Raw genomic sequence first — 24,965 nt, 5'->3', positions numbered from 1 at the left:
GAGCCCACTCTGACTGGCTTCCCAGGCTGCAGGCCTTACCCGCAGTGTTCCGCGTACCGTCCTCGGTGTCCTCCTGCATCAGGAGATGGGTAGGACTAGTGGGTCCAGTCACAATTGGTGTAAACTGGCTTATTCTGACCCAATTTCCTCCGCTCCTTTTTCCAGATCATTAACTAAGACATTAGTGAAGGTTCAGAAGAAGAGATAAGTTTCAAATAACCCCCAAATAAGCCTTGTTTTTTCAGCCTCAGGAAAAATATTGATTAAATTTCCTGTTCTAAGAAATTAATCAACTGATAGGCTCTGAACTGGAATTTGGAAGTCAGATGACTGTCATCTTGTTTCAAGGTTCAGTCTCTATGAAGTCCAGTTTTTCTTTTCAAATACTGAACCTCCGTGCATGGTCTCCTTAATTATATAATTACAGGTTTATGTTTATTATAATTTATCATTTGCCAAATTATTTTTAAAATGATGAAAAGTGTTGGAAGGTTGCTGAGGAAGATGAGATGGTAAGACATTTCTTAACTCTCTCATGGTGCTACCAACTGCAGAATGTTTAAAGTATCTGCGGTTCAAAGTCTTCTTTAAAAGCAAGATGTATCTATTCAATTAGTTTCTTCTGATAGTTTTCCAACTCACGGTTTTTTACAGGTTTGAAATTCCCACAGTCTGGAATCACTTCGGGGTCATAGAAGGTTCCACGTGTAAGGAACTATGAGGAAAGATCTGATCAAGCCTTAGTAATACAAAATATCTGCCCTAAAAAAAGAGAGGGTAGACCTGTGAAACAGGCACAGAGAATGAAAGACAGGAAGGAGTTGGGATTGCTGTTGAAGTTTTGAGCTGGTGCTGCCTGGAAGCTGGAGGTACCATGGAGTGATAGAGAAAACAGGAGGAGTAGGATTGGAGGACCAGTGGTCCCAGGATTATACATGTTAAAATTACACTAAATGTGAGCTATGTGAGGCAGAGTAGTGGATTCATCTCACCAATTAGATGACTGGCTCTTTTGGCAAGAGGCCATGACATCCCCTTCCTTAATATCCTTCAAAGTGCTTGGCATGATGCTGCACACAATAAATATTTATTAGCCAAACGACTGGCAGCAGGTAGTTTTCTGATTTCAGCTCATCTGAACTATGATTGCCATTTCATTGTTTGGAGAAAAGCCCTGGCTGATATTTGACCTTTCGTTCCATTAATGTATACACACTAAGGAGCAGGGACCCAGGAAACACAAATAACTTCCTAAGAACTTCCAGTTACACAAGTCTTCACATATCTGAATTGCAGTCTTCAGCAATGCTGTCTTCTGATGTATTTTGCTAAATTACAACAGGGCTGCTTTTACAAAATTTAAAACAGAACCCTTCCTTTCTGGGAAAATTATAGACCGTGCCTGAATTATAGGCTCTAAATTTTCAAGTAATTAACTCAAGAAAAAGTTGCTATCATTTCACACCCTGCAGCATGCAACCACTCCCTCTCCTCTATCACCTGCTTCCAGGGAGCCCACCACGGAAAGGACTGGAAGTTTGAGAAAAAACCTGGTACAGAAACAGAAAAGATGAGGCTAAGAAAAGTGAGCACCCTGGGTCAGTCCTTCCAGGCCTGGATGCACAGTCTCATTGACAATGTCTCCTCTTTTCTTTCTTCATCTACTAAGCTCAGCTGGCTCCCTTCAGCCCCCTGAGTCCCTATAGTAAGCACACTCTGGGTGCCCACCACTTTGCTCAGCTCATCATCCATACGGCCAGTTCAAAACACCATCAGGTCTCACCTGGCCTGTTGCAATAACTTCCTAACTGCTTCTCCTTCCTCCTCTAACATCCATTCTCCATACAGCAGTCAGTCTGTTCTTTTAAACACTTAAATCACATTACAAAACTTCCCAGGTTAAATCTCTCCAAGGGTTTCCATTGCCATTACACTTAGAATATAAGCCCAACTCCTCCCTATGACCTACAAGTCCCTGTCAACCTGAACCTAAATGCCTCTCTGACTTTGTCTTCTCTCAGACTCCCATCTCTGTTTGCCAGTCACATTGACTTTCTTTCTGTCCCTTGAACATACCGAGCTTGCTCCTGCCTCAGGGCCTTTGCACTTTCTGTTCACGCCCTCTGCGTGGGAGGCTCTTCACGCTGCTCTCCGCGTGGTTAACTCCTTCTTTCCATTCATTTCCCTGTTCAAATAAGTCTGTTTCATTTTCTTTATGGAACTTATTATTAATCATAATTGAATTATTTACCTAGGTGTGTGTTCATTTACTTCTTCATTGCCTCTTTCCCAGGAGAATGTGAGGTTTATGAAAAAAAGCAATTTGTCTGTTTTGTTCACTGATATATCCATAGCACCTAAAATAGTGACTGTCACATCATTGGTACTCAAGACATATTTGTCAAATGGATGAAAAAATGAGTGAAAGAGAAATAATAGAGTGGAGTGGGAGTCTGTTCTGCAAACATAACAGATTTAGACCTAGGCCTCTGACTTTGTTATATCTGCAAATCCAGAAGATGGGGGCATAAGGGGCTCAGGGTTTATTAAGTGTTTGTCCAGATGAGGACAATTAAGGACATTATTTCTCATTCAGCTACTGATCTCTGTGTTTATCTTCCTGGCAGGGAACTATAGATAAGGGGGATGAGTAGGATGATTGAGTTACCGAAACCTCACTGGCAACCTGAAAGAAACCATGCAATGTGCCGGTGCTGGAAAGGGGGATGTGAGAGCACCGGGAGCAGCACCTCATGCTGGCCTTAGTGGCCGGGGGGAAATGGGGTGTGGGAGAAGGCTGCCCAGAGACTAAATTCATCTAGTTCTAAATTTTGCTTAGCACTGGCCCTATATTAGTAAAGAGGGAAGGATCATCCTTTTTCTCCTCACTATTGAGGAGATTAAAAAAAAAAAAAAAAAGCCACTTCCTTCTGGGATGCAGCACTTCAGCAGCTTCCGTCAATACTACAGTTCAACCATATCATACATTTACTAATCTTCTGGAGGCTTCCTGGGAACCTAACCAGCACTTAGAACACTGCATTTGGACAAATGAATTTCTAGTTCCAGACAGCCAAATTACAAATTACTGTCTGAATCTTTCAAATAAAATTCTATTCTTAACTTAAACAAACAAAACTCATTCCCATAGCAAAAGAAATTTTGAACCAGCCACTTTTTTTTTTTCAATGTTTTACAATCTAGTATTAGACCTGATGCAAATTAGGAGATCACAGATGGATCCATATGTATCTGATTTAATCTTCAATAGATTTGTCAAGATATTTCTTTTATTCCCGTTTCATAAGAGTAGAGCTCAGAAGGTCTTGGTGGCACGTTCAAGGTCATACTGTTGGCAAGGGCCATAGGCAAATTCAACTCCTCACCTTCAGGAAAGCTCTCCCCAGTTTCTTTTTTTCCAACTTACTCCATTAAATTCACTGAGCCCTGTAATTAACCTCAATTTTGCTGCATAACTGACATCAAAGTATCTAGTGCCATCGGGGGATTTTCTTTGCAAAGATACCATTTTCTAAAAGATGATTTTCATTTTTTAATTTGTGATCCCAATACACTGCCTGGTACCACAGTCACAGGAGCTCAGTGTTTCACTGAGTAAATGCCACAAAAAAGCCATTTGACTCTACTACCTTCTTCCAATTTTCTAGACACTGGAGTGTCAGTGACAGGAAAATGGAATACAGTATACCAGAGGGGTCAAGACAAGTTCTGGTTTTATCAATAACTAACTTTGAGACTTCACACAAGTTGCTAAGCCTCCTCCAAATTTCAAAGCCCTATTTGCAAATTGGGGTGACAATATCTACCACTCAGCATTATTGTAAACATTTAAACAACACAACTAGTATAAAACACCTAACACCAGATGGTCCATGATGGGTGCTCAATAAATCTTATCTTCTTTCTTTTAGCTCCTTTCTCCCATTGAGAGACTCAAAAGCACTAGTTAAGTGGAATCATTTCTGAGCTACAGGGCCAAACACAAAAGAAACATGGAGGCAAATCCAAAGTCTCCTTGCCTATCCAGAAACCTTCTTTGTTGTCTCATTGATACATTTTACATCCGCATAGGTTAATAGGACTAGAACCACACTTCACAGTTACTTTATAGAAGTCAGTGGGGAATCATGGGGAATTATCTTTTTTTATGGAAGCAATATGCTGAATATGCTCTCTATCCAGAAAACTGTACTTAAACTAGGAAACCCAGCTCTTGTTGGTAACTGTTTTCCCAAAAGGAAAACTCACTGAGAAGGTGAGTCAGCTGCGATAACTAGCAGGACAATCACAAGAGACCAGCATCTGCAAGGTCTGAAATATGGGATGCTATGACACTTGGTGAATTACTTCTGATGTACTTAATTATGCAACAACAAGATTTGCAGGAGCATAACCACATAGTCCCCTTGGGTGTGCTGCCAGTGTGCTCCACATATGATTAAATATAAAATAAACAAGAGCTAACTGTGAATTATGAAGTTGTAATTCCACCAAGGGGGTTCCAGTGATGTCATAAACCACTAGAGCAAAGTTCATGTCACCAAAGGATCCCAGATGGGCTTCTCTAAGCCTGTAACTCAGTCGTGGTCTCTGCTGCAGATATGGCTCCAGGAAAGCCTTCCACCTCTGTGTTTTGCCCTTTCTCATTTCTGCGAGGGTCTTCCCTTCTTTTTCTCTTCCTCTGAGCTTTCTAAAGTCACACCCATCCTGCTTTTCTAAATGTAGTTCCTTTTAATTAGTTCAATGGTCTGTCATTTAGGACAGACCAACAAATATACCCTTCGGACAGCAATCTGTGATTACATATGCTTAATTAGAAAAAAAGAAAAAAGAAATAAAGTCTGATATTTAATAGGAAATCCTTTTAGGACAAGAGCCCCACAGCATACCTTAAAAGGGTATATTTGAGATATAACTGTAGTATGTACCAAGACCAGTACCTCACTAATTGAATAAATTTAGTTGTTTTCAAACAGGGTACATTTGGAAAAGTTGTGTCGAGATTTCAAATACAACCTTTTCACAAGTCAGCATCTGAAAATGAGGTAAATTAAAACTTGATGTTATCAAACCATAGAAAATAAGTAAGCAAAATTTCAAAATATTAGAAAAATTATGTTTTATCAACCACCTGAAAGAAAGTACTCTGTAAGATACAAAATATTGTAAATTTAACTGCCTAAATATGGCATAGTCACATCTAAAAACTTACTTATACTTAAAACTGAAATTAAATTGCAACTATTAGTATCTGTGTGATAGATGGCCATTTTGACACTTTTTTTCTTCTGAGATAACAATCACTTAAAATTAGTCTTAGGATTTTTACATCCTCCAATAGTTGCAAACTGTTTTTCTTGGTTTTATGCCCGAAGTGCTTAGAACACTGCCAGGCACCTAATAAATGCTATCGTATGCGTGTGTGCTCTTTATTTTTCTCTTGTTTGTTCATATATTCATTTATTCAGTAACTGAGTGTTAAGCCACCTATAATATAAAAAGCACCATAAGTGCTCTGAGGCATAGAATGTCTGCCTCTCTGCCTTGTCTTCAAAACTGCATGCACCTGGTTAAAAAGATAAGACTGGCACCGAGGGAGAACTAAATTCCAATGAAACACATACAATGCAGTTGATGTCACAAGGAAATACATTATCCTATACCAATAGTAAGGGAGAAAAGAGGTCTAGATCAGCATTTCCAAATTCTGATATATAAAATTATCTGGAATATTTAAAATCCATGTATTTTGAAGATTCTGATTTACTGGGTATGGGTGGGGCCCTGGAATCTGCATTTTAAGACACCCCAAATCATTCTGATGCAAGTGAACCAGGCAATACACTTAAGATACACAGGATTAGAGTAAACGCATTGTAGAAAGAATCAAATGATCTGTTTTTTCTCTTTATCTCTTTTCTTCAAATTACTAGAAATGAACTGCACATGGGAGAGTCATAGACAGAAGAAAGAAATGACAAAAACAAGGACCAAAGGAAAGTTTTTTTTTAAATGAGGAAGGACATCATGTTCTCCAAGGGAGAATAATGACCCAGAGTTATTTAACCCCCCAATTAGAGACTCTACACGATATAGCAAAGCATAGACAGCCTTTTAATAAACACGTACAAATACTTTTCCATGTCAGAACAGCTATTTCCAACAGAGCTGTGATCCTAATCTTTGCCTAACACCCACTTAGCTTATTTAGATGACCTGCCTCTCTCTTGCACAAGGCACATAGGAAGCTGCTTCTCTAGCACACTACCCTCGCAATAAACGGCTGTCAAAGTGATCCGCTTTCTCCACATGTATCACAATTAGCCATGTCGATCTATTACCCAAGAATGCCAGGGAGATTTAGTTTTTAATTGTTTAGCAAAAAATAAGAGTCCTGGATGCTTCATGATATAGAAATCCAGTCTGTATGTGTTCCAGACTGATCAGATTTCAAAGCGATATGTATGAAAAGAGGTCACATATCAAACTTAGGACAGAATGTTTATCTTATTCAACTGCTTAGGGAATTTAAGTTGGCAAAAGAATGGCAGCTTTATGTATAATCACAGTTAACATGGTGAGTATTATTCATTTACAAAAAATTAAGTAAACCCTACAGAAATCTCAGTGGAATAGTAAGATGGTGCTATGTTAGAGGCATTATACTACAGGGACAATTTAACACAGTTGGCCTCCTGCAAACTTACTGTATGGGTCAGGTCAGGGATAAAAAGTCTTGACACCTTGTGTCCTAACCATATGTCATGTAGTCTTCATAAAATTCGGAAGGTAAATAGAGGGAAGGGATTTGTCTTCTTCAATCCCTGTAAAGTCTGCTGTGATGGATGATGCAAGTGGAAATATAAAAGATTGGTCCCATTTGAAAGTTTCAGAAGATTTGCTTTATTGTTTCATGATGAAGAGAGGAAGAGTGGCCTGAAGGGGATGACCAGAATCAGGAACTTCTGAGCCAAATTCCTAGCCCTGCCACGCACTCATGGTGGCCTTATGAGAGTCACTAAAAGTCACGAGGCATCTATTTCTAACTGTAGATAAAAAAACAAATGAATGCCTACTTAGTCACTCAATGTGTGACATGCTGTAAAAGTTTGGCTTTTGGAGTATGGGAATATTCCTAATTTCACTGGCATTAAATGGCCTCCAACATTGACTGGGCAACCACATTGAATATATATCCGAGCCTGCAATAAGTGATACTTGCCGAGATGTTGTGGAAATGGAAAATAGGAAAAGGGCAAGCAATTGAGTGCTTCAATGGGCAAGGTAGTTTTGCTTGCGTTATCTCACTATTCCAAACAATGGACCTGTGTGATAGAAATTAACGTGCCAGTTTTATAGATGAGGAAATTGAGACTCAGAGATTTGCCTAAAATCAGTTGGCAAGTAAATGGTAGAACCATAATTTAACATGGAATTCTCTGAATCCAGAGTAGAAAGGGTGGAAACTCCTAATGTCCCTGTAACTAAATGAAAGATTTCTCACTTTTTGAGGGCTTGGTAGAGACCGAATAAAATGCATTCTTATTGTTTGATCTTTACTTGGTAAATTAATTTAGAAAACTCTCCATTTGATTTGTTATGGTATAATAATGCACCTACGTCTAACCCTTTATTTCTCAAATATTTTCTCAAACGCAGTCTCTTTTTGGCCTGTTATACTCCCATGAAGAAAAGAGGTACAGCAGTCACATACCCACTTTTAATGAAGAATATGAGCCAGAAGTATCTTAAAAGATTTGTGCAGCATGGCAATGTGTTGGGAACTGACATGCTAGACCCCTCGTTTCTAACTCAGTATTGTTTGACTAGACAATAATGCATTTTTTAAAAAAAATGGTTCACATCAAAGACAGTGGGATACAATGAAAAAAAATTAAAAGATCAGAAGAGCAAGAGTCAAGTCAATTCATAGCAGCCTACTAAAATTCTCCAAGCCAGTTTTCTTATCTGTAAAACAAAAATAATTATGCTAGCCTTACCTCCTTCTTAAAATTGGCTTTATAAAGTATAATGACATTTTTGTATGTTCTTAAAGTTTGTGAAACAGTTTCATGTCTTATCTCACTTTATCTTTCATATTATTAATGTTAATACTTTATGACAAAGTATGTCATCGGTTCATACAAGTAATCAGGGAAAAGAATTAAATAAACCAACAGTTTGAGTATATTAATTCAATTAAAATGACTGTACTTCAAGACCTACCCAAACACAGATTGAATTTCCTGGCTGTTCAAGGTAGCCCTGAATCTCCAAATCAAAAAATCCAAAACAGTGCAGAAAATAAATATTCCTACCACCTTGAGAACGAAGAATGTTGGGATAAAGAAAAAAGAGAGAGAGAGAGAGAGAGAGAGAAAGAGAGAAGATATAAATTTAAGTAGCAGTTCATATATTCTAAGTAAAAATGATCACACTCAGAAAAAGCTCTTCTTCCCTGAGGGAAGCTAAGAACAGACGGTAACAGTCAAACGTGCAGTGATATTATTTTCTGTTTCTCTTGTCAGAAGGGATTTCAGTCTTTGAAATATGTCTAGCAAAACTGCAGATTTCAGTTCCATGATTAATGAACTAAATTACATTTTATTTCTTAAATGTGTTGAGGATTCATCCTGCGGTCTTACCCCAGTCTTGAGGATTAGAGCTGCTGAACGGCACATCTGGTTACAGGCAAAGTGCTCTCTGGGTGGTTCTCTTCCTTTCTTCCCTTAGAAATAGGCAATGTGGGGAATTACAGAAACTTTTATTGGGAAAGTGTGGTTTTTAATTCTCAGAAATGGTGATTACTCTCTGTACTCCCTTTCTTGTGAGAACAAGAAAGATTTTAAGGTATATCTAATTCCTAATTATAAAATTCTGTTCTACATGATATCACTTGCTAGTACTTTCCCTAAATAAAAGCTGTTTAGCAGGCAAATGTTTTAATATCCATTTGCCTGGGAATATTTTTAAATAGAATTCATAATAATAATTTATATTTTCCCTATGATTATCACTTTAAATAAAAGCTGGAGTACTGTAGACATTTATGTCTAGATAAATGCATTGTCTTTGATATTTTAATAAGTGCTTCTTCCTCTGTCAAAACACAACTACTGTGCCCTGGAATATGTCACTGTCCTACCTAGTCATCATTCTACAAGATACAGAGATAAATGTTGTTGTCCTCTTTCTTTTTCTACAAAGGCATGTAGGAGTCTAAAGACACTTAATAATAATATTTTTTTAAAAAATCAAGATCCAGGGATCAACAATAATAGAAAAATTTCAGTCCCCTATGATATTTTCTCTCCCACTCATTTTGTGAGCTCTTCCTTACCAAACCATGTAAAAATTAGTTTTTTGAGTAGCAGTTCTCTAACTATGCTCGAGGAACATCCTTTAGGGATTATACAGGCTTTTCCAGTTTCAAAAGGAGACACGTGCTCATGTCTAGGGAAGGTTCCCAGCTAGAACAAGCAGAAAAGGAAAAGAACTGTTTACTCTAAAGGACTTTACTGCTGAAAATGTATACACTGGAACTTGAGAAAGCTGGGAATTAACTGTAATGCCACACCTCTCATACTCCCTGGAGAACTTTTGTTTGTTGTTGTGTGTATTTGTTTCTGTAATCTTTCTGATAAGAACAAGAGGGTTAAATGTTTATGTATTTTTTTTAATCTGAGAAAAACATGATTTTGGAAAATGGGATTAAAAATTCCTCCACTGAAAAATCAGCAATCAAGAATGTTAATAAACTATAATCCAACATTTTGTAAAAAATTAAAAAGAAAAAATTGTAACACCAAGTTATTAACTATCTCTACCTCAGAATGATGGAATATAGGTGATTTTATTTTCCCATTTGAATTTTTTAATGTAAAATAATCCATTTTCTGAAAATAAGTATGTATTGAACTTTGGTATTACTCTTATAATTAAAAAAAAAAATACTTGCAGCTAGAGATTACAAGAACAGTAGAACCACACTAAACAAACAAACAAAAAATCTAATTTATTTGCTTATTGCAGCTGTGCTATACACTGTAGAATATACCCTCTCCCCAAAAGTCTCTAATTTTAAGAAAATTCTCAAGGTTAATTAACAATCATAAAATATTTAGAAAATAATTGAGCAATACCTGTGGAGTCCCTGATTATTTCTAGAGTAAACATTGAGAAAATTGAGAAAAGGGATTTGCCTAGTCTGGAAAGAAGCACTCAGGGAAGGTCTCACAAAGTAGTGCAGTGGGAGCGGAACCTGGGAAGGTAGCATGGGTAGATTTGGAAAAACAGGCGCAGAGTAAGGACATTTCGGATGAGAAGTCAGAAAAGCAAAAATGAGACTAGAGCACGTGAGGAAATACACTAGCCTGACTAGCATACTAGGGAACAGTGGGGAGACAGTTCCCATCTGCACTGCGTGATGATGGTCAGGCAGATTGCTGGAACGGGGATGGAAATATGACTCTAAGGGATGATTTTTAAAAAACAGGATCAGCAATTTAGTCTTGATGTAGAAAAGAATGAAAAGCAATTGTGAGTTCCAAAGTAGGAGAGAGCATTGATTCAAAAAAAAAAAAAAAAAAAAAAAGTGTTGGTATAAGAAACTAGCATTTATCACTCAATCATTCAACAAATATTCTTTGAGGGTCTATTATATCAACTCTGTCATCCCCTACATGTAGAAGAAGGCAAGCATGGATTCAGGGAGAGTCAATGAGTTAGGAAGGTGGTAGAGCAGTGCAGGTCAGATATGGTAGAGATTCTAAAAGCAGACGGATTTAAGTGATTTTAGAAGGAAAACTTGCTGGAATTTGGAGATGACTGTTCAGAAGCATACAGGAAAGAGAGCCAAGGATGAGTCTGAAATGTCTGAGTTTTGAATTCACATGTTATCATATAGGAAAACAGGAAAAGCTATAAGAGGATCAGATTGGAGAAAGGGAGCTAATTACTTGCATATTTTGTTTTTTAGGTTGAAGCACAGTTGTGACTTTCAAATGGAAATGTCAAATAAGTAGCTGCATATATGGATCTGCAGTTCCAATGGAGGGTCTTGAAACTACAAACTAGGAGCTGTTAGTACATATATGCTTATTGAAGTGGTGGGACCAGAGGATAGCTCCTAGGCTAAGAGTATAATGTGGGAAGGAGAGGATAAAGTGCCCAGTACTTTGACCAGATTAAAACGGCTTTCAACTAAAGATGGAGAGGTCATTCTACCACTTAATAAGCATTAACTGAATACAGGCAACAGTTTGGCAGCTATCCCAGTACTATATAACTGCTGTAATCCAGAACAGTATTTAGAGAAGTAGCACTGGTAGGAAATAAAAAGGAAAGTCACAATGTACATAATTATTTAATGTTACCTCCCAGTCTGAATTAATAGTGATATATGAAAATATATATAGGTATATATTCAATACCTATTTCTATTGGAACTTTCCATTCCATATATTCATGAATTATTTGAAAAGGAAATAGAATGATAACCAGTCTCCCAAACCTCAATCCCCAAGAAGTCTCTAACTGGGACATTATAAAATGAAACAGCAGAGAGGAAAAATACATGAAGATACCTGGTATATTACATATAATAGAGCTCAACAGCCCTCTCCTTTTCTAAGAATTCTAGAAAACATCATTTAGGGAGCTTTTAGTTCCCAGTTTTCTTTGTAGCACACAGATCTTGAACAGATTTTTGGGGCAGAGAGAGAGTAAAAAGAAGAAAAGGATAGCAGACCAAGGCAGGAGGCTGGGACACTGACTGCCTCACCACGCACTAGACCCAAAGCAATTTTACCTACCTCTTTGTAGACTAGCACTGAATTTGCATGGAAAAAACAATGGAAACTTGAGAAAACTGTGGTTCTCTGTACATATCTGAAGTGCTGGCTAGGTCTTACAGTTTACCCAAAGTCAAGCTGATTGAGCTTAGCACATCCTGGCTCAAATTTTGATTGAATTGGGTCCCTTGGCCTTCAAGTTGTATATCTGAATCATCTTGGAAAAGGTTTGGCCTCACGATATGTATTTAGAGTACTGGGAGAGCACCCGTCTGTTTTTATGCTTATTTCTAACTATACCACCTTCTAGCACTATGAGTGCTTTAAAATATAATGACATAACTGATGATGAGAAATTAAGTGTACAGGGCGAGTGTTCTTATTCTCAGACAAACGTTTGTGGGAAAGCAATTTCCCTTACAGTCTTGGCCTGGTGCTTCTGTCTCTAGTGAACACCCCAGCTCGGATAATCTTGGAAGAAGGTATGTATTAACCACCATTTATGCTAAGAAGACAAAATACTCATTCTGTCTGTTTGTTGCTCCTAGTGTTGCCTTGTCTTGTTGACCTCCAATATCAGGGTGTGGTAAGAAGAGAAGTAGAAAATCCCAAAATTTACAGAGGGGCTTAAGAATTTATCCTCATCTGTCCTGTGAGTCTCTTGAAACTCTTGCCCATAAAGGGAGGATCAGTGGAGGCCAGGAGTCAGATTTGGGGATTCGAAATTGTGCTGGGTGCTGGAGTTGCAGACACATGCAAACTTGGAGCAGATACTGTTCAGCCTTTGGTGGAAAGAGTGTTATCCTAACCCCAGGGCCTAACTCTAGTGTGTCAGGTTTTCTACCCTATCTAAAGACTCTAGATATTATGAGGGTTTCCATGGCAGTTTTGTAGCATCTCACTAATACCAGCCAGGTCTGTCTGCATCTCTCAAATCTGTCCCTCTTTCTTTAAACACCTTCAGTTCATACTCAGAAAAATCGCACCCATCTCTACAGGCTCATACCTGCTTTTACCCCATGGAACCCAGGCACCATTCCTAGCACCCACTGACTCCAGGGTCGTCTTGCTCCACTCTCCTCCAGCCCCTTCCTGTTCACCCTGGAATCCTGACCGCCCTTATTTTAAAGGAGGAAAGGAAGGCGTTGCGCCTGCCAGCTCTCTTCATGTCTCCGTTAAAACGCTGTGTGTAGGATATATTCATATAGTCCCTGAAGTGTCTTCACGTTATTGGTATGTCCCATGTTTTGCCACGTGTGTGAAGGAGTCTTCTAGCCTGTCTCTCCTGCCCTGCCCTACCCGAATCCAAGGGTTTGTGAAGAGACAGGACAGGTCCCAGCCCCGGCCGAGGAAGAATGCGCCCCCTTTCGACCGCAGAGGGCAAGGGGGCGTGCGTCCGCCTAGGCTCCCCCGCACATCCCAGCGCCGGGAAAGCGGCGCCTCAGCGTAGTTGCCGCATGCAGGGAAAGGGCGGAGGTGGGATAGGGGCGTCTGCATCTTTGCAAGGGAAGAGATCGAGACCGTTAAAACCAAAGATACTGTGGGCTCTCTTTTAAAGGTTAAAATTCTCCACTGAATTTATTTTTCCTCAACCTACCCCCTCCAACCTCCCATCTCCCCTCAAAAAGGTGAGATCCAAAAAGAGCCTGCTGTCCAGGCCCCCATGCGAGGTCCATTCTAACTTCTGAGTTTCTCCTTGCCTATTAAGAAAATTTCCAATCACTTGCAACTAACTCCATGAAAGCAAAGTAGGAATAGGACCTGCCTTTGTCTTTTCTCATAACTTGGATCTTGGGGATTCAAATTAACACACATATTTCAAATTTATTCCTCGCTTGAAGTTATGCCCGGGGGATCTATAATGATAAAAATAAACCCCAAAATTCTTGAGAATTAGAGATTCCTCATTACATGGTGCAGCAAAGGGCTGAGACATCCAGTACCCAAAGAATGTATTCTGGTCACAACTCAGACTCTTATTCCTGTGTTTGAGAACTGGGGGGACAGCAGAATCCTTAAGGTTCTGATTGTCCTTTAACTCTTCTGAGAAGTCACTTGTGCACGAGATTGATTTGTTCTGACATGTGTTCTTTATTTTCTTTCATAAAACTTCCGTAACCAAGCACCATTTGTGCCTTTACTCCCTTCCCCTGTGCTAAAGTGGCCATCGCCCTGCAATCGGGTTCCCAGATTATATATATATATATAATATTAATATATAATTAATATTATATATATATATATTTTAATCAAAAGAAGTGGTTCCAGGGCCAGCGGACTATAGTAATTTTTAGTCTTAAACCTAAAATCGATAGTCCGTAACTGTTTATATGACTACTTACTTGAGGCTGTCTCACTAAATTAGACGCCAAAAATCTACTAATATTCGGACCATGATGGAAACATCTTTCTCAAGAACGTCCACATGTGAAAAACCCGCTGACTCTGAAACACCGAAGACTGTTCCGCCTGTTTTCTCCGTAATGTATCTTCACATTTATTGATTTAACAAGAAACAGCATTTAGAGAAAAGGGGGATTGTGAAAGTTTAATGATATTATTATTACTGTTTGAGATTGTTGGTTTTTGTTCGCCTGCTTACCAAGCTATGTGATTTTACAAGAATCCAAAGTCTTGTGGATACATAATAATGAGGTTGACATATGCATCCTCTTTGTAATTCTGAAAAGGGAGCTAAAGGACACCGAAAAGGTGGAATGGTACTCGGGTAAAACACAGAAATCGACCAACGAGGTCCCAATCAGATTACAATGGTGTGCACCCACAGGTAGTTTTGTTAATATTTAGACACGATATGGACACACAGAGTTGGCCCTCTTATCCAAATATTTCTTGTATATGTCTATCTCTAGGTCCGAGGAATACTTTGAGAGCCCTGTACAAGGCTTGGTTAGAGGATGCGAAGCCCCACATTTTACTTTTTGTGTGTGTAGTGGGGGTGGGGTGGGGGTGGGTTACTCTTCCCCCAAAAACTCTTCCACCACATGCAAAAAATAAGCAAAACGCAAACTTTATCTCCTCTACAAACACACTTCCGATTTCAAAAAGTTGTTTCTCATGTGGTTTCTGCTAACTCCATCTCTTCTAAAGGGTAAAAAATAAATGCATATTCCCAGAGCGGTTGAAAGTGGGCACGGGCCAGGAACTGGAGACACGCAGGGGGTCGCGGTGCAGGGACAGACGCGCGCAGACTTTTGCAACAACAGGGTACCCGGGGCGCTCGTGCTTTCGCCAAAGAGGAAGTTCTCCAGGAACTAGGGGTCAGCTTTGGTGGCGTGTCCGGCATCAGGAGGCAGCAGGTAAACAAGGAATAGGAGAAGAATTGTAAAAGAAACACATCTTTTAAAATAAAAAAAATCAAAGTGGTCTAGGGATCCTTGTAGTTGAAAACCTACAGCTGTCAGTTAATAGAAAAGGGTCGCAGAGGTGGCTGCTGGCCCGGAGCGTCTTTCAAAGCTCAGATTAGAGCAGATCTGGGTCAGCGGAATAGAGAGGCATCGCTGCTTCTGAATTAGCCTTTTTCGCAGAGGGTGTGTGTGTGTGGGGGGGGTGACATCTTGTTGGTTTGGAGATGATTTATTCACTCGTGTTGTAAAGTCTAAGATGACGCCCTTGGGAAGACGAAAGAACTACAGGAACCCGTGTGACCCACCGCTGCCCGGCGCTCTGACCTGAGTGCACCGGGGAAAGGTCGCGGAGCCAAAATGCAGGACTGCGCAAGGTCTAAGGCATGGGAGAGGAGCTCAGGAGTCTTGGAAAGGTTTTCATCCTGTCTTTGGAGTTGGAGCCCCCGGGAGTATTGGCAACCTGGAGTCTTGGACTTTACAGGCCCACCTCCCTGACACTTCAAACTCGAAGTCGTGCTTCTCTCCAAAGCTGGCGGGAGTTACTGGACGGTGAAGTCCTCCAAATTTTAAGAGAAGGGGGCCACCCAGCCTCCTGCCCCTGAATATAAAGCAAATAGGATTCACCATCTTTTCTCTGGCCTTGACATCCAGCTTTGGGGACTCAGTGACCTCCCATGATCCTGGATTTCACTTCCCTCTCTGAAGAGAAAAATGTCCAGGCTACCCTTAAAACGATATATGTTTTTTTGTTCCCCTCTCGAATAGAGATAATTGAGGCCCAGATTCAGAGTGCCAGCACGGGCTCCAGAGTCTCAGGGTGGGGCCGCGTAAGAAAATTTCTGGCGCCATAGCTACTGCAAACACTGAGACTAGGGGAATTGATATTCTGATGCGAATTCCAACTGGGAAGCGCCCTAGAAAATGTTCCCGCTCTCCTGGGCGTTTCTCTGGCAAAGAGCAGTTGGCGAAGCTGTGCCCCAGAGAAGGTGGCTGGTGGATTGGGCGGGCAGTTCCTTCGCGCCGCGTTTACACCTCTCCCTTTGTGACAAATCGATTTCCCGCGCCGCTGTTCTGCATTTACGTCCCGCCGCAGCCCGGGACCCAGCTGTGCCCCGTGCACACTTAGCACCAGCTTGTGAGTGTGTGCGTGTGCGCGCGCGTGTCTAATTGACTTTCCGTCTACCTTTTTATGACTACATGTGTTTCCAACAAAAGGTCTTATTAGGACAATCTGGTTTCACTAATTTAGAGGTTGGGAACGTGGAAGGCAGGCGCTTTTTTTTTTTTTTTTTTTTTAAGTTTGCCAAAGTTCGGATTAAGAAATGACAGCGGGATGCACTGTCTTCATAGGAGTAGGTCTGCCTGTTTTTGTTACCTGTTCCTCTTTCCTTTCGCTCCCTATCTTGGTTCTACCACCACCTCATTTACACTCCACATTTCCCCGTTAGCCATTGGATTGCTAACAATGTTGAAGAACCCTTTCTTTAAACACTTAAGGTATTTGAACTCAGAAGTTTGAGAAATTTACTGGGCTGAGAGAATCAGTAAAGGGGGAAAGAAGTCGTTCTCTAGAGAGGAAAGTGGAGTGTGTATCAACCGAGGGTGGGGAAACAGAATTGCAGATGGAGAGTAGGGAGGTTAGCCAGAAGCCCGCACTTTGGAAAATGCCTAGCTCTTCTTTGCTATACTCAGCCCAGGTTGTAATTTAAAATTCTGCTAAATTAAGAATATAGTATTGAAGGTGCAAGTGGAGTATGTTTTGCTACTTTTGGCCAAAAAGGAAAATTTAGAAAGTTCAGAGATAAGGACTTTCTATATAGCTGGAAGAGTCAAAGGCATCTTTTCAGTATTCCTTATCTCTCTGAAGGAAATTACCATTCCCTACCCTGCAGCAGACTCCCAGACAGCTGCAAAAAGCGCTGGACTCCTGGTGTTACCCCTCAATCCCGTGCAGGCCGGGAGCCCTGCTCTAGCCCTCCTCTGCCCCTAGACTCCCTCCTTCCCTGATTCACATTCTGGGTCTCTCTGTCCACCGCAGGCTGGAGGCCCACTGTGGCCCCGCGGCCTAACCTCCAAGTAGCTCACAGCAGCTTTCTAGGCAACTATTGGTGGGAACCCAAGAACTAAGGCTTAGGGTCCTCTGGGCACTTGCTATCACTGATCTTATCAGGGTCTCCTGTTCTCATCCTGGAGGAGAGGAAGGAGTTTGAAGACATGCTGCTTCTAAAAGCAACAAACGATTTGTTGGAAGAATAGGTCCCTTGGCCATCTCTCTGTGAAGCAAGGATAGGTGCATGTGTCTGTGTGTGTCCTCGGCAATTTCCCCAAGCCTGAGTGATGGTTATTTCATTCCTATCACCTTGCTGTGCATTCTACCTTCGCTCCAAGCTGTCTGTCGATCTTCCTTCTGCAGAGGATCTTCTTCCTGGCTGGCCTCGGAGCCTCAGTTTCTTTTCGGAATCCTCTCCCCAGAGGACCTCTGCTTCTTGTAACTCTCAGATGCGCTGGAGTATCACGCGGGTTCATTTCTAGACTCTCGTCCCCTTCTCCTGGGACACACGGTCCCCACTCCTCCGGCAACCCTGAGCTTGTCCTCGCACGCCCCAGAGGTCGCCACGTGCGCCGCGCTGCCTTGGCGGCGCCAGGCCCAGGTCTCGCTGGAGCCATTCCCCAGTCCCCGGCGGCTTCCCAACCACAGTGCGTCGCCTACAATCTGCTCAGGGGCTCTCCACAGCCGGCTTTCTCTGCTCAGCCTTGCTCCATACCAATTACATGGCCACAAGGAATCCCGAGCTCCTTTCTCGTGGTGTCTACTTGGAGCCAAACAACGGGTACGGTTCGCATCCTTCTAGCCCTGCGGTATCCGACCGCTGCCGCGACTGACCATGAGCCCCGGGCTTGCTGAGGCCGCAGGCCTTGGCTCTGTTTTTCCCAACCACTTGCCTCCTCTTGGGGCAAAGAAACACTGTCTCTTCTCTCCTGCCCACCTTGAATCTTCCACGCAGCAGTTTCTTCGCCTCCCTGTTTTCTATTGTGGGTATAACCTCAGTTCTCCGAATAGTGATAAATGTTGCAATTAATATTCAGACATGGGAAAACGAAAGGCAGAATGTGCAGAATTGGTGGAGCTGAGGTTCCAAATATTATTCTTCCTACTTTTTGTATGTTTCACATTTTCCGTAGTAAAACGTTTAAAAATAACCATAATATTTCGCAGTACATTTTGTTAGAGCTAAAAGTGCCCACGCAAACACTTAACTCATACTGTCAGTGCCTGCAGCAGGCGCAGTCCTCCCAATCAACAAAACCTTACTTTGAACGCCTCTGCCTCTGCATCTAGCCCTTACCCAGGATTTGGGGACACAGGTTCCTGATTCCTCAGAGTTGGCTGCCTTTCTCTAGTAAACGGCCAGGCCAGACCTTCTCAAGCAGCCCGTGCTGCCCTCTGCGAGTGTGTAGGGCGGATGGGCCCTAGGTCGCTTTTGGCTAAAAACACTGAGCGACGCCCAGGCCCGGACTAAGGAAGCACCGGGGGTGGGAGGGCGCTCTGCGATGGAGAGGGGCTCTCCCCGCGGCCTGCTTTAGCGCGGGCTGCTGAGCTCCCACCACGGTGCCCATGCCCTATTTCCGGCTGTTTCTGAGTCCAGCTTGCTTTGTGTGTCTATTATTTGAGTGTCTGAGATGGGCAATGCTTTGTGAAAATCATAGAATGCTGGCGGGCCTTCTGGTTCTACAGATTCCAAATTTGAAGACAGAATAGCGACCAGCTAATGATATGGAAAGCGATCAGCCTCGTTTTAGGAATTCAATCCAAGTTCAAACTCTTGCAACCTCGAGGAAAGGAGGAAATATCTATGTGTATCCGGCCCTGTGTCACCTGTGATGAGCCAGGTAGCAAGTCTGTTACACGTTCAGAGCTGGAGGGATACACTTGCAGTCATGTTTTAAGGCACGGTTAATAACTCGAGGAGAGCTTTTCATGGGGCGCGATATCAGACCGGGAGGATGGGGCAGGGAGATGTGCGTGGACTCTTCTGGAGGTCTAGGTGCCCAAAGGGAGAGCTCCTCGAATATGACACTGGCCTCGGCTTTGAAGCCCGCTCTTCCCGGGTGCAATTCTCTTGTTCAGGATCACAAGGGGCAGGATCTCTGGTTTCACCCCTAAAGGACAGTCCCTTTGCTTTGCCTGAGTCAGCCGGGCTTTTGATTGTGGGGGTCTCAAACCCATCTGCAGGTGGAGGCGACAGCAGGGGGCAGAGAGCAGCTCTGGCGACTCCGGCTGGGCGTTCCAGCGCGGCCTCTCCGGCGCGCCCGGGCCTTTCGTGCCCACACGGGGAGGGCAGCCGGAGCAGCCGCTGTCCCTCTCTGTGAGCCATGCCTTCCCCAGAGCCTGCAGACACCACCCTGCAGAAGCCCTCCCAACCCGACTCAGCATCTTTAACCCGCTGCTTTCTCCAACAGGGCTATCCCCCGGAGTTTCTGTCCCGCAGAGATTCTTTCTCAGCCCGGCCCCGTCGCCCCGCCCGCCGGATGATCAGGCAGCCGCGCTCGCCCGACACGGAGCCGCAGCCCGATCGGCTTAAGCGAGAGTCTGCGGCGGCCAGAGTCCCTCCTGCGTCTCGGGGCCTCGGAGCCTCTTCACCAGCGTCCGCCTCAGCTACTCCCTCAGCCGAGCCCTCCTTTTCTCACCCATTTCTACTTTCCTGTGACTGGCCCTTCCTCCGGTGACCGCCACCACCTCTCCTAGTCCCCCGACCTTCAGCCCCCTGACCCCCGGCCGCTCCGGCCGCTCTGCCGCAGGACCCCCGCCCTCTGTCCCAGGCACACACACCCGTGGGCACGAGCCCCTCACTCACTGTCCTGCTGCGGAGTGTCGCTGCCACTGGTGAGTCCCGGCGACTCCAGCAGACTCCGGCCTGCCTCGCCCACGCTCTCGTCCGCTTGTGCCGCCACCATGTCCCCGGCTTCCTCCAGGTCTAGCAGGTGACTGACGGAGAAGTTCTTTTTCGCTTGCAGGGTGTCGAGGTTGCCCGGGCTGTCCAAGCGGCCGCCCAGCGCCGGTTGCCGCTCCAGAACGTGCCCGTAGCTGGAGGTCATGGTCTCCCCCTCCGATCCCACCCACCCCCCTCTTCCCGCTCGAATCAACACCAAACGCTGTGGGCGCGAGGGGGGAGAGGAGCCGAGTGGGGAAGAAAGAGGGGGGAGTGGAGAGGGAGAGAGAGAGAGGGAAGAGAAAGAGAGAGAGAGAGAGAGAAGGAGGGAGGGAAGGAGAGGAAGGCCCCCCCCAAAAAAAAGTGGAAAAGAAGGCGGGGGACCCCCTTCTGCAGAGCACGGCGTTCTGCACCAGGAGCCTTCGGCAGCCTTGGTTGCTTTCCTGAAGCCAAATCCGGCGCGGTCCAAAGAGATAATCCACACCAAAAAATAAAATTAAAAAGTCACCCTGTGTTCAAGTCAGGAGAAAAAAAGTCCCTTCCAACTCTTCAAAAGCGTCCACACGCGCACACCAAAAATAATAGGAAGGGAGAGAGAGGAAAGGGGAGGCCGGCAGGGCGGGGGAGTTAGGCAAACAGAAGAGGAGAGAAGAAGGGGTGGGAGAGAAGAATCAAAGTGGTATTTTTTTTTTAAAGGGGGTTAAAAAAGTTATTCCCAGGCAAGAGTTCAAGCATCAACAGAAGAAGGCTTGTTCCAGCTTTAAAACATCTTCAAGCAAACGTGTTCCCCCCTCTCTGCACTCCTGTGGATTCTCAGGAGTGACTAAAGTTTCAGGAGGAGAGGGTGATGTCTTGCAGATGTATTAGAGAGCAGGATTCTCACTTTACTTTTCGTAAGGAGTAAAAAAATAAAAGATAAAATAAAAAAAAATAGGGCTTCAAGAGTACGAAGGAGGGTGGCGCTGGGTTCCCCCCTTTCCCTTCTCTCTCCCCCTCTTCTTGCTGAGCTCCTTTTTCCTTCTCAGTTGGATCAAGAAGCTCTCTGGCACTTCAAAAGGCACAAACTGGCATGCAGAGGAGGCTTTGTAGGGAACACAAGAAAATTGGAGACCCCTGGGAGGGCAGATCTCGACTTAATAGGAGCCTGTAATTACGTGGCAAAGCCTTTGTGCCGTGCCTGACGTTTTACAGACCCCCTTTCTCCATCACAATCTCCTTCTTCCTCCTTTCCCTCGGACCGAAAAACAGTCTGATTAAGAAAACCCCCTTTGCCAGCATCAGAGCAAGAGAGAAAGGCAGAGGGAGGGAGCAAGAGAGGCAGAGAGGGAGGGAGCGAAGGGGGAGGGGAGGGAGCGAGAGAGCCCCTTTGGATTTTTAAAGTCAAGGTCTAATTATCATTCCCTTGCAATAGTATCACCGGGAGACAAGACAAACTGAAACCCAGAGTCACTTCAAACGGGCTGATTCTCTTTTGCTTCGGCATTAACTCCTCCAGATTTGTCTAAGAGCCTGTTGAAAAATCTCATTTGCATGTTTCGGTAACAGCTGCGGGGAAACTTGCTGGAAAAAAATCTACAACTATCACAATCAAAGTTTTTCCTCCCTCTGCCCCCCCCTCTTTTTTTTTTTTTTTTTTTTTTAAAGTTTCCTGCTATTCTCATAGTCTTGGGGGAGTGGTGGGAGCGTCTGAGAGAGGCTGAGCGAGAGAGCAAGCACATTAAGGCTACGTCTGGCTCTGGAGAGACAGCCTATTAAATAATGCAATAAAATAACAAGAGCGATAATAATCGGAGGCTCTCCCACGCGTCTCCGCGAACTAAAGGCAGGTTGGGGAGATGTAGAGGGCACCGAATCGATTCGAGGCTTATCTCGCCATTAGGAATCCTGGGGCCAGGGCAGTAGGAAATTTACATATTTATTAAGCGGGAGGATCAGACTCTAGGGGTATATCATCATCGTTTCCCAACCCCCGCCAATTTCGTAACCTCTTTGGGGAGGCCAAGGTCGCTTCCTCGGGCGATGACGCTAAACCCGGAGGGTTCCACTGCCCAGATGGGGAGCAGACAGGAGCTCTCCTGGAGGGAGCGATGGAGGGGGCTGCTGCTTGGCTCTGGGTCCACCCGGGTGCGGTCGGGGGCGGAACAGAGAAGGGCTGAAGTACCCCCTCTAAGTCTACGGGTGGTGCTCAGTCGTCCCTCCGCTGAGCCCTAACTGGACAGAGGACAGAGAGGTGCTCAGCGGTTTTTTCATGACCTGTTGGAATTTGGTAACAGTTTAATAGTCTCATTAGAAATGAATTACTATACTACGGGTAAGTAAAATATTAAGTGCTTATTTGTGGCGTTTTACGTTCTTTAAACACGCACACACAAATACTCATACATACGTGCTCCCTCACTCCCGTGATTGCTAGAAAGGCCCCCCACCCCCCCCACCCCGAGCCAGGAGGCTCGACTGCAGAGAAAGAAGGGTCCGAGTGTGTGTAAATGGTTTCTGGGCTCCAAACGGCCATAGTTAGCCCAGAACTTCCAGCCCTGATCTGGGAAAAGAACATTTGATGCCATCAAAGGGCTGAAGATTGAAACCAGATGTGCTCGCCTCGGTTCTTTCCATGCATTTAATTAAGGAGCCGGTATGGTGGAGACTTTTTCATCATTAGTCCACCCACTCCCCCTCCTCTTTCCAGCCCCCTTGCAGCTCCCCCCCGCCCCGGCCGCTCGCACCCCCGACGGGAGTCCAGAGCCCCGCCAGCGCCAGGAGGTGCGCCGTGTCGGTCGCTCTGTCCCCCCAGCGGTACTGGCTCTAAGCGGCGATCATCTGTCCGCGTCTGAGCCAGGGCGAGCGGGACGCGCGTTGGGGGCGGGCGCGCCCTCGGGTGGCGGGCGCAGAGTGGGAGCGTGTGTGTCGGGGGTGCCTTCCGCTGGGATTATCATGTCCTCTGCCTCCAAGAGCCTCAGCTGAGCGCCCCAAGTGCTAGTGCCATCCCCTGGAGTGGATGCGACTCAATCACGCAGAGAGGTTTCCACGGGGCGTCCTGCCGGATGTGCTTAGGTGAAGAGGGGCCGTTTCTCCCTTCCAGACCATGCCACGGCGATTTGTCCCCGCAGCCGACTGGCCTCCCCGAAACCTCCCCCGATCTGAAACAGCTCCTCGCCCCGCCTTCCTCCCGCATTCTCCACTCTCATTTACACGGTTGTGTTTGGACGGTGCTTTTCGCCCCCAACACCGACCGAATTGTCCTTTATGGCAAAGGGGCTTCTGGCATCCCTGAGACAGGACCTCCGTCAGTTGGGAGGAGATCGCCCTTCGAAGCAAGTTGCCTTGTCAGCACAGTTGGTGACTGAGGAATAGCGACAGGGAAGAGAGGTCACAGACGGACAGCTGGAAACATGGTCAGACGTCTCCACCTATATCGGGCGTGTTTTCCAGAGGGTTCAGGCGCTTCTGGAACATCACTCACCCGATTTGTGTTAATATCAACCAGTCGTGCCAGTACCCACGAGGTTGCTAACGGTTTCAACAAAAACATCGGACGTGCTTGATAAAATATGTTTATGTATACTAGAAACTTGCATGCGCAATATTTTCCCGACACGTCTGTCGGACCGAGAGCTGAAATGCGGACCGACGGTGCGGGGCTGGGTGAGCCCGGGCAGCGCCGCTCCCGCCTGCGTCCTAGAGGCCCGAGGCCGGGAGCACCGCTTCAGGAATGGGGATGGCCTTTGAAGACCGTGGGGACGCAGAGTGTCCTCCGAATCCTACAAGTAGGAACTCAAGGACAGCGTCCCTTCGTGCTCCGGGAAAGGAAGAGGCCGGCGTCGGGGACCCTATTGCGGCCCCCGGGGAGGGCGAGGCAGGCTGCAGGACCCGCTCCCGCCACCCCAGCGCGCTTTTTTTCGGAATCCCGAGGAGGCGCCCGGAGAGCGAAAGGCTCGCGGGAGTCCTCACCGCTCGTGTGAGGCTGCTCCTTCCCGGGGAATGACACAGGCCTCAGATGCAGGGACCAAGCCCCGGTGTCCCCAGACATCACCGCGGGGAGTCGGGCGGCAGGGTGGGCTGCGGAGACGCATTGGGAGAGTCCCCGAGGAAACAAATCCTCGAGGCCAACACCCCGCAGAATTGCATTGCATTTTTTGTTTGTTTAGGTCTTCGTGTTTTTTTTTTTTTTTTTTTCTTTCTTTACCTTTTTCTGTATTAACGATTACAAATGGATTGGATCCACACTCTGATTATGTTTACTCATTCGTAATTTGTTGAGGTTCTGTATTGTAATTAAAAGCCATCGGGACAGCCTGCAGGGAAAATCAAGAGGGGGCAGAAAACGCATTCGCCCCGTAAACGACGAAAGGCTGCTCCCGCTGCAGGCTGGTGGGGCGGGAGAAGGCGCTCCCGGAACCCTCGGAGCCCGCGCTCCACCGAGGGCACCCAGAGGCGGGCAGGGGGAGCTGCTTCCCAGAGTGCCGAGAGTCCCCGCGCCTAGCCCGTCCTCGACGCCCAGGCTCCAGTCCGTGCTCACAAGAGGGGTGGAGCAAGGGGAAATCGGTGGACCAAAGTTCTCTTGGCTCAGGTTGCAGGAACGAAGAGAGCCAGGCACCCCCAGAATTTGAGAACAGCCATCTGGCAGAAAGATGTCAGGAGAGGAGACTCAGAGATGCGAAGCTGTAGCTGAGAGCACCCGCTCATCTCCCAAACAGGAGGCAGGCCGGGCCTGAGAATTTAGAAGGCCCCAGAGGAGAATGGTCTGCTGTAGCCCCTGTAGTTCCTTAATCACTGCTTCGCTTTCCCCATGTGACTTCCTTTGGGGCAGAGTTGGAAGGCGAGCATTTCTAACTCAAAATCTCTGAACACGTGTA

At 44.9% G+C, this 24,965-nt stretch overlaps 1 protein-coding gene across 2 annotated transcripts in view; it reads right to left on the bottom strand.

Moving 5' to 3' along the window:
- The window catches only part of PRRX1 (paired related homeobox 1), a 69,953-nt gene extending 48,599 nt beyond the window's left edge, over nt 1-21,354 (bottom strand). The window contains exon 1 of one of the 2 annotated variants that reach the window (XM_063104521.1): nt 20,038-21,354. In XM_063104521.1, coding sequence (XP_062960591.1) covers nt 20,038-20,278 — 241 coding nt within the window. In that variant the 5' untranslated portion in view covers nt 20,279-21,354. The remainder of the gene's footprint in view (nt 1-20,037) is intronic. The other variant, XM_063104520.1, reaches the window with a different exon arrangement.
- Nucleotides 21,355-24,965: the final 3,611 nt, after the last annotated feature.

The sequence above is a fragment of the Cynocephalus volans genome, chromosome 8 (genome assembly GCF_027409185.1).
Source record: "Cynocephalus volans isolate mCynVol1 chromosome 8, mCynVol1.pri, whole genome shotgun sequence".
Classification (NCBI taxonomy): Eukaryota; Metazoa; Chordata; class Mammalia; order Dermoptera; family Cynocephalidae; genus Cynocephalus; species Cynocephalus volans.
The sequence above is the reverse complement of the archived record's forward strand: the minus strand, read 5'-3'. Positions and strand labels throughout refer to the sequence as shown.